Below are 9,951 nucleotides of genomic sequence, written 5' to 3' on the forward strand. Positions count from 1 at the left end.
ACAGTTTTTACAATCTTAACCCATTTAGACCTACCGTCTCATATACGATACACCAGAAGTCTTGATAAGAAATCGTTTACATCTTGTGCTGGTGTCTAGTGCACGGTCTAAACAATACTACAAAAATAACTTTACAGCCCTATTCTGAAAAAACCTCTCAACTGAGTTGAGAGGAAACATTTGAGAGATTTCTTGTGAGGCATATTTTGTGAAGCTATACTTGCTCAAACCTCATAAGAAAAAAGCTTAAAAAAGTCACCATGTGAGGTAAAAAGCTTTTTGCCAACAGCTGCTTTGACAACAGCTGTTTTAGTAAAAATAAGCAAACACAAATGGACACACAAATGGATAATCAGCATATGTAAGTAATTTTGCAAATTTTAAATATATATATAGACTAGCAGACCCGGCCACGCGTTGCTGTGGCTGAGTGATTCAAGAAGGATTTGAAAGACAAAATTTAACACAAATTAAAATAACATTTTTAAAACATATTTATCTAATAAATACTTTCAATATTTTTATTTGATATATGTATATACCCTAAATGTCTTTAATCGTAATAAATCACAGTTAATGTTCAATGAAGCGCCAATCGATGTACAATATTTTTGGTCAATCGGTCATTTGTTAATACAAATAAACTTGATGGTCTTCCTACTCGTGAACACGCCACGTATAATTGCCCATGGGAAAAACATGGATTTTCCAAGTCTAATCCGCAAATAGACATTGTTTGGCCTTGAGATTTATTTATAGTCATAGCGAAAGCTAAACGAATGGGAAACTGTAGCCTTTTAAATGGTATGGGAGAATCGGATGGTATCATCGGAATACGTGGTAACAAAAAAATTTCTCCTTTAAACTTTCCTGTCAAAATAGTTGCTTCAAGAACGTTTCCAGTAATTCTTTTGATCACCAAACGTGTGCCGTTGCATAGTTTAGGAGGGTTTAAATTACGCAGTAGAATAATCGGTGATCCAATTTTCAATCGTAGATTGTGTGGTGGCATTCCTGATATGTCTAAAGAATTTAAAAATTCAATTGGAAATTCACTGCCTCGTTTTCTTCTACAGTAGCATCGATAGACTTAACTGACATTAAATCACCTGGTAATAATTGTTGTATCTGGTAGTTAATCAGATCAACATCAACATTTTTCGCTGCTAAAATTGCACGATTACTAAACCAGTCATGATTTAAATAGTTATTTAGTATATCTGGGAAGACACTCTCAATCAGTTCATTTTTAGTTTGAACAACAGTACAGAAATTATCTGGCAATCTAATATGTTGAGTATCTTGATGAAATTATATTTCACCGTTTCCAAGATCCAGTAATTGTTTAGAAAATTCTTGTTCTGTTGGATCATTTTGGAGTTGTACTCGCATGTTTTTTTGTCAGTCTGAGTGTTTCAACATTTCTCCATAAAATTGATTGTTTTAGACATGCATTAACTTCATCTGCAAAAGTAGAGCGAGGAATAACTGGCAACGTTTGCCGAAAATCACCAGAGAGTAATAAAATAGTACCACCGAAAAGTCTGTTACTATTGTTTAAATTCTGCATAGTCTGCATATTTAATGCTTCCAGTGAATGTTTATGAGCCATAGTACACTCATCCCAAATTATGATCGAAGTCTTCCGTAACAGTGCTGCCATTCCGCTTCTTTTTTTGATATTACACATTGCATTTGGATTGTTATGAATATCTAATGGTAGCTTGAAAGCGGAATGTGCTGTCCGCCCACCATCCAACAAAGTAGCAGCTATGCCTGATGATGCAACTGCTAATGCAATTTTAAGTTGTGACCGTAGTTTCGCAAGAATGAAAGATAACAAATATGTTTTACCGGTCCCACCTGGTGCATCTAAATAGAAAAAACCGCCTTGTTTGGCATTAACAGCCAACATAATTCGATTGCATATACTCTTCTGCTCTTCAGTTAATAATGGTTCATTGTTAGTAACAAATGTATTTAAATCACGATTATTAAATTGTTCTTCTCGCTGTAAATCACTATTTACTAAGTCTGTAGCTGGGCGATCAGGAGATGGAATACCATAATTACTAAGTGGTAAACTTGAGATCATAATACATAAATCTTCAATCATTAATAATGCTTCGTTATACATATCTTGTGTGAAGTCTAAGTTTGTAGAATGGTTCAATTGTTTATGTCGGTAGAGTATATCTTCAGTCATGTAGTTTTTATATTTTTCCCACAATGTAGATGACTGTGTTGGAAAACATGTCGTCAAAATAATGGCAAATAGTTGACGAATATTACTCGGCGAGGACGTTAAAGCAGCATCAGCAAGTGTCAGATCCCAATGGCTGTCATCTTCTAAAAGTTGCAACGCGTGACATGCACCTTTATATGTACTGAACACTTGGCTATTAACTGTTCGTAAAAATTGAAAAGAGATTGGTCCAGGAACATTTACCAACAATAAACGCAGAAAAAAGCATTCACGATGTTTTGGATGTACAGTATAAAGTCGTCCCAGTGTCTTAGCTTTAAATATGCCTGCAATTGAAGGATGTCGTTCTCCCTTTTTACGTGGTTCCCATTTTTTAGCTGACGTGTTCCATGTAAAATAGCATGGAATATCAGTGTATAATAGTATTTTTGCGAATTGACCATACATATCAGTTTTTTGACAAAGAGTGAAAAATTCGGTTAGTGTCGTTTTTGGTGGTTCACATGCTCTTTGCAGAATATTTTCTTCGGTGAAATACACACGCTGTCCATTTTCAAGATGCACTGCAAGATGTTGGATTACCACTGGTGGAAGGAAATGAAGTGACCTTCACTGAGCTAAGAATTATTTCATTCGTAAATTTGTAATTTAATTAAACTTATTTGTGCTGGTAACCCTTCTCTTTATTTGCTTATACGCTTTGCATAACACTTTTCCAATTGGAAAATAACCGTAGGTTCATGTCGTTGCTAAATTTTACATGTTGAGAAAGCAGAATATTTAAAAATTGTAGCTTATATAAAGCGATTGTATTTTTAACATAGCGCCATCTGTTAGAATCTTTTTGTACTAATAAATAATACAAATAATTTGCAATAATATAATATTGCGAGTATAAATTGAGATGTAAGCTATCCTATCATCTAAGTTGGACCGAATTACATGTATATGCCAAATTTCATGAATATCAGTTGACTTGTTTTTGAGTTTATTCCAGACATACACACGGACACTGGATTTTTATATATTAAGATATATATAATAATTTCATATATTCCTAGGCATACAAAAGCGGAAAGGACAACACAGGAGCAGCTGCAACATTATACGAGTATAATAATGGTACTCATTTATTGTAGCAAATATATTGCATTTGTTGCAAACGTCGCGAAATGGCAAAGTCGCAACTCATCTGTTCAATTTTGTATGCAATTTCGTTTGCAACACAATGGCAACTATGCGAGCCAATTCTAATTGGCATCCATGGCAATTTGTGGCATATCAATATCAGCTGATCATTAAAACAGTTCAAACAAAGTTCTTATAAAATGGAAGAAGTAAGTATATTTAACTTTTATGTACTATTATTTTTCTCTAACTTTCAATTGTCTGTGACACATGTGTACATGTATTTATAGAAAAAAACGTTCGCGGATAAATGGAACTTTTCGTTGGACAGAACGACAAACTAAAGATTTACTCAACATTATCGTGGAAAATGTAAAAGCTAATCCGGAACAGTTCGAGGTAATATGTTTGCTATTTCCAATAAGAGGGTATTTAACATTTAGTGAACTTACATATGTATTGTAGAAACCAACTGCTCAAAAATTCTATGAGCATATTGTTGAAATGCAACCCTTTAGCAACTTACATTTTTGAGTAACCCTGATTTTTAGTATTGTAAGAAACCCTAAAGCCAGAACATTCTTTCTCTAGCATTTTAACTTTTGAATAAAAGACATCTTGTCTTGTTGAATTGAACATTTAAAAGCGTTTTTCTTGGATCCGTGCAGTGTAAAAGTAAGATATCTAACACATATTACAAAAAATGCATCTACTTTGAACAGCATCAAATGGGATGTTATGCGCACAAAAATGAGGCACCTAAAAACAAGTTTTTCGTCCGCACTGAAATGAAAGGGTCAAACAGGTGCAGGATTGCTAGAAAGTGGAGATGTAAAAAGCGTTGAAGATTACATTAAAAAAATGTGTCCATTCTATGATGACTTGTACGCAATATTTGGTCATCGTGTAAATGTGCAGCCGCCAGCTATTTATCAATCTACCATGCCAGTGTCATTGTTGGATACTTTTGAAGTAGATGCGTTGATGGAAAATGATGGCGAAACATTTTCAACAAGTTTACCTGAAAGTCCATTGGCCAGTCCGACTGTGGTGCTTCCTTCCACATCAGAGAGTGTAGCAAGACCGTCCGCCCTGTCCATCGCAACAAGTGCTTGTACGCAAAATACCACTACACCAAAAAGAAATTTGAAAAGGCCTCAAACCTCAAACCTATTTGCATTATTACTTGAAATTCAATCAAAAAGCTGGAATTAGAATCACAAAAACTAGAATTCGAAAAGGAAAAAGAGCAAACCAAATTCATGTTACAGAAGCTACAACTGGAGAAGGAGGAAAGGATCGAAATGGAGAAAATAAGATTGGAGCACGAAAGATTGTCAAGTGTTGATACGTCAAACAAGAAAATGCTTGATGAAGAGCCCCTTGCCGGAACATAAGGAGGCATATTCGTAAGGTTATGATCCGCAAAAGAAAGCGTATTCTAAATTTTTCGTTTTTCTTCGGAACCACGCTCAAAAGTTTGGTTTAAATGCCAAAATATTTCTTTTTTAATTTTTTTAAATGCTCTAATGTGCATATAGAACTTGAATTTATTCCAATAAATAAGCTTTTAATTGTTAGTACAAATTCTTTTATTCATTGTTTGCATAACTTAACAATTCATAGATGGTTCGGCGTACCGCTTCCCCTTCATTAGTTCGAGCAGTAGGTAATGACTCTAAAACATCGTGCTCAGATTCCTCAAGCTCGTAATCGAAACGATCGTCAAGTCGAAGTATAACATTGTGCAACAACGCGCAGCAGATAATCCATTTATTTACTCTATTCATGCCTTTTTTATCCTTGATTGGAAGTCTCAACGTTTTCAAGCTGCCAAACCTTTCCTTCAACATGCCATAACAATGTTCAATTCTAATCCTATAACGACTGAATATTTTGTTAAACAAAGTTCACTGACCCTGTGTTAGTTCTCTAGAGTTTTCTCTAAATGGTGTTATAACAGTTCGTGACAATTTATAGGCACTGTCACCTGCGATCCATTCAGCTCCTCCAAAAAGCACATCGGCGTCATTCGACAATTCGCAGTTACTAAAAATACGTGCATCATGTACGCTACCTGGATAGCCTAACACTAAATGTCTTATTTGAAGCGAATGGTCACAAACGGCTTGAACTTTAACTGAGTATTGGTGCTTTCGTGAAAAGTAAGCTTCTGGGTCTTGAGAAGGTTTTTCCGCCAAAGGAATTTCAGTACCATCGACGTATCCCACGCAGTTTGGCAATTCACCCCAGGTTTCTGACACGAGCTTTTTACGTTCATCGCTTTTTGGCCAAAACAGATACTAATCTTTATGCTTTAACAGTGCTTTAAAAATTCTGTCAGTCAAATTCTAATATAAAGAAAAAGATAAACATTAATCTAACAAAACAATGACAAACACTAACCTGAATGATACCACCATCACTAACTCCAAACAAGCCAGCAATCTTAGACAGAGTAGCGCCTTCACCGTTTGAGCCTAAGCGATATAATACGATTGCTAATTGTGTTTTGAGAGGGAATTGTTTGCAAGAACGTATTTGGTTGAACGACGCATCGTCCTTTATTAAATTTAAAATAAAGTCGAAGGTTTTCCAGTTTACGCGTGTAATCTTCTTGAATCTAGTCTCATCAAGTTCCCATAACACGTCGTTTAAGAAATCCTTACACTTAGGCACACTATTTTGAATAAACGGCACACTGTATCTTCATTCTTCGCCCAGAGCCAAAAGAATCAGCAGTTCCTCCAATATGTAATCTTCTTTTATTGTCTTCTCTTCTACCAGAAAACAGTTCATAAATGCTTGTGTATGTTTCACATTATTATGTAAAATATGTTTCCATAGTCCTTAATGCATTGGAAACATCAGTTGCAATCGCGAGCGAGTTAAGGCACATGTAACTTACAACACATCACTATCACATGGCAACAACCGACCACACCGAAAGGGTCAATGTCCAAAGTACGTGATAACACTAAACTACACCATTATCAAGAACGACAAATTATATGTATTGCAGATTACCCATTAGTATAAATAGAAGCATAACCATACATGCTTCGTCTTTTGTATTTTGAATATTACTGAATAAAGAACGTTCTGCAGTCAATGCAGAACTAAAATATTTTTTTGACTAAAATAACCCAAGTGCTATTAATTGGCGCCCAACGTGGGGCACACATCAAAAAAGGATTCAGTGAATAAAAGACTTACGCGTGTGGCTCCTGATCAAAAGTAAAAGGATAACCTTTATCCTTCAAATCAACGCAAGTAAAATAAATAAAAAGTGTAAGTTTAATAACAAGTAATTTTAATGCAATCATCGATCGGCTTGACTTAACCTATGCCGACCAACGACCACTGTATGTCCTGGAAGATGAAATGAGAAGGTTACAACAAGGAAATTCATCACTACATGAATACTACGATCAAGTGAATCAAGCGTTAAACCTGATCCTGTCCAAGTTAGAAATGACGTATAAAAACGAAGCAGTCCTAGCATCACATAATAAAGAAGCACAATTAAAAGCCACGAGAACACACATCTCCGGCATTAGAAGTTCCTCAATCAAAAACGCATTATACTCCAGATACTGTGCATCACTCACAGAAGCTCACGATATAGCAAGAACTATGTTAAGAATTAGGTGAATTGGTGCGATATGGCATCCACGAAATACCACGACGTCAATGTTGAAATAAATGAAAGATAGAGATGTAATGAGTAGTAATGAGTAGCAATGTTTAGTATTAATTTGGATTCGGTCAAATAAACATCGTTGGGTTTTCTATCTTTCCCAACGTTAAAAAAAAAATGTGTTTTATTCAAACAGTTCCTCTTAAGAGAAACATTTGGTCCATGTCGAGCCGGATTTGTGATCGGCCTCGATATAAAGAGGAGATAAGATTAAAAAGACAAACCAGAAATTATGCTTTGAAAAGACATTTCGAATATTTTCACAATGATTTAAAAAAACGGAATGAAGAAGAAAGACAACGTCTTTTTAATGAAGAAAGAAACATTTTTTTGCAAAGAATTAAAGGGTGGTTAACGGAAACCGAGGGTTTGGAGGATATAGGCCGTTCAAATAAAAAATTAAAAACGGAAATTTCATGCTTAATTAGCTTTGATATTGTAAAACAAGGCAGACCTTTTGCTGATGGGGTATTTGTTAAATGTCAAGAACCGATTCTTAATCGACTTCGACTGCTGGAGATCGATTCCGAAAAATCGATTATTTTACGAGAAAACTCGATTTTCGAGTAGAATCGGAATCGAGTTTACCATCCCTACTGGCAGCTATCGGGGCACATATAAAACCTCCGCACAATAACCACCACAAAAAAAATGATTTTTTTTTCCATGTAATTTATAGGGAAAAAAGAAAATTTGAAATAGGCACCTCTTAATATTAAGAGATCATCTTTTGAGTGACTTTTTTTTACACATTTTCGAAAGTTTTGAGCCTGTTTTTCAGTTGAAAAAAAAGGTTGCCTCAGAATGACACACCCTAATACACATACATACATATGTATGTGCACATGTAGTGGCAGTCAAAGTGGCTAAAAGAAAACAAGAGAGCGAATGTTCTGGAATTGGAACTTATTCTATATTTCTTGCTTATAAGATGGAGTGAAAAGGTAAAAGATTGAAAGAGTAGCAGAAGCATCGTGATACATATATATGTATATATACATATGTAGATAGTGGCGTCGCCTACGTAGTTTGACGATGAAATTATTTGTTAAAATGTAGAAAGGACAGTTGGTGACAAGAAACACAAGGTGAAATATATACATATATTGAGAATATATTTATTGTTTTATCATTTGGCGAAAGATTGTTAAAAGACAGTAAGTCTACTCTTTGCAGAAGCAGAGAAAAGCGTATATAGATTGAATCGGAAAAGGTGTAATTGATATATTATCTTTATTGTATAAACAGCAGAATTCAAGCAAGGATATTTTGCTCTGCAAAATACCACGTTCCTCAGCATCACGCATTATCTCCACATTATGTTTAGTCAACTTGGAAATCTCCTTCTGTTTTAACTCCAACACACAATGCAAACTATCCGCTTCACTTTGCAGACGCGCCAGTTCCGATGGCGAACTAATGCCACTACTGTGATCCAGGGTCTCGTTAAAGCTGCGCTGTGAGGATCGTAAAAACGAAATCTCATCCTGCGACAGATTTAACTTGTCACGCAACTCGCGTTCCTTGTTCTCATTGGAAGCTCTAAGCCCATTGAGTTCCTTTGTCAGCGCTTGCACTCGTTCATTCAAGTTATGTTCTCGTTCTGTGGCCGCCTGGAAGCGGGCGGTGTAGGCATTTTCAGTGCTAGTCAATTTTTCACACAACTCTTGCTCGGAAATCGCCAATAAATTGAAACGCTCTTTTAATTTGAGTTCGCGTTGTTCGGCTTCATCGAGTTGTTGTTGCTTTTGTGAGAGTTTGTTATCAATTTCTAAGCGATACGAATCGAGTATACGCTTATGTTCCACATCTTGTGCTTCCAGTTGTGACTCGAGTGCTGCGAATTTTTCTTGAGCAAAAGCTTGGTAATCGGAGAGACTTGTTTGTGCCTTCTCCATTTCCATTTTGAGCTGTTCGTTAAATTGTTTGCGCACGTTATCATATATGTGTGCCAGTAATTCCCAAGCAGTGTTGTAATTTGCACCTGATTCCGTTATCAGGTGACTAACCATTAGTCTAGCATCTCCTTGAAGACAAGATTTTAAATAGCTCATCTTTTTGGAGTCACTTATGTCCTTATTATTATGGACATACTCCTCGAAGAGCTCTTTGAATGATTGCCATTCTCGGAACTCCCCTGAGAATTTTGGCAACTCTATTTTCGGTAATTCCAATTTTTCCGTTTTTATAATGTCGATTTGCTTTTGTTTTTTTAATAACCGCACAGTAGCGTTGACTTCAAGGGAAAGCTCTTCAAATTTGTACATATGAGATAGCTTATTGTACTTTATCGACAATTCGTCGATATCTTTCTCCATGAAGCTCCATAAATTCTTGAGACGGTTTTCGAAAATTTCGATGTCAGTTTTGTCTCTATAATTTATATTTAACTTTATATCTGCAATTGTAGATTGAATTATTTCTGCTCTTTTTTCAATTGCCTGCTCTATGATTGCTATCATTTTATCTTTTGGGTTTATTGCCCTTGTATAATCTAGATTTATTTTTTCAAATCTAGATTCTTCTACGCGTAGCTTCTTCTCAAAAGTGATCCTTTCTACGCGTAGATCGCCTTTCCTTTGTACCATGTCCGCAGTGTTCGACATTTCAACTATTTTTTTTTAATGAACTGTTCTTATTCTTTAAAAAAAATAGTTGGAGGTTATTGTTTTGGTCGCCTGGTTGACCTTGCTGTGCCTCGATTCACAGCCGCTGAATATATAATTTTTTTTTTAATAAACAGTTTTACACAGCGTTTAGTTTCGTACTAAACGGCTTATGTGATCATATAAATATGCGGGAATATGAACCCGTCTTACAATTTCTGTATTAATTTGCCTATATATACGTATATAATAGGACTTTTACACATGTTGCCTGTATTTTATCCATACAGGTCTTACTTGCCTGTATTTTC

The 9,951-nt window shown here is 35.5% G+C and overlaps 1 protein-coding gene and 1 long non-coding RNA gene across 2 annotated transcripts; one reads left to right on the top strand and one right to left on the bottom strand.

Moving 5' to 3' along the window:
• The first annotated feature begins 3,419 nt into the window (after window positions 1-3,419).
• LOC125777781 (uncharacterized) lies at window positions 3,420-3,795 on the top strand. Its single transcript, XR_007422392.1, has 2 exons — window positions 3,420-3,543; window positions 3,625-3,795. It is a non-coding gene; the product is annotated as an uncharacterized LOC125777781 (long non-coding RNA).
• A 4,493-nt stretch (window positions 3,796-8,288) lies between these two features.
• On the bottom strand, window positions 8,289-9,046 carry LOC125777312 (glial fibrillary acidic protein-like). Its single transcript, XM_049451756.1, has 2 exons — window positions 8,410-9,046; window positions 8,289-8,308 (listed from the first exon to the last, which is right to left on the bottom strand). The coding sequence occupies exons 1-2, from the start codon at window positions 9,044-9,046 to the stop codon at window positions 8,289-8,291; spliced, it is 657 nt and encodes a 218-aa protein (XP_049307713.1).
• Between the last annotated feature and the right edge of the window lie 905 nt (window positions 9,047-9,951).

This window comes from Bactrocera dorsalis, chromosome 3 (assembly GCF_023373825.1).
Source record: "Bactrocera dorsalis isolate Fly_Bdor chromosome 3, ASM2337382v1, whole genome shotgun sequence".
Classification (NCBI taxonomy): Eukaryota; Metazoa; Arthropoda; class Insecta; order Diptera; family Tephritidae; genus Bactrocera; species Bactrocera dorsalis.

What these genes read in the sequence shown, in the direction of transcription:
- LOC125777312 (XM_049451756.1), bottom strand. Translation starts at nt 9,046, where the DNA reads ATGGTTAGTCACCTGATAACGGAATCAGGTGCAAATTACAACACTGCT. An exon ending in TCTGCAAAGTGAAGCGGATA is followed by an intron (nt 8,309 to 8,409) that starts GTTTGCATTGTG and finishes GGTATTTTGCAG; the next exon opens with AGCAAAATATCCTTGCTTGA.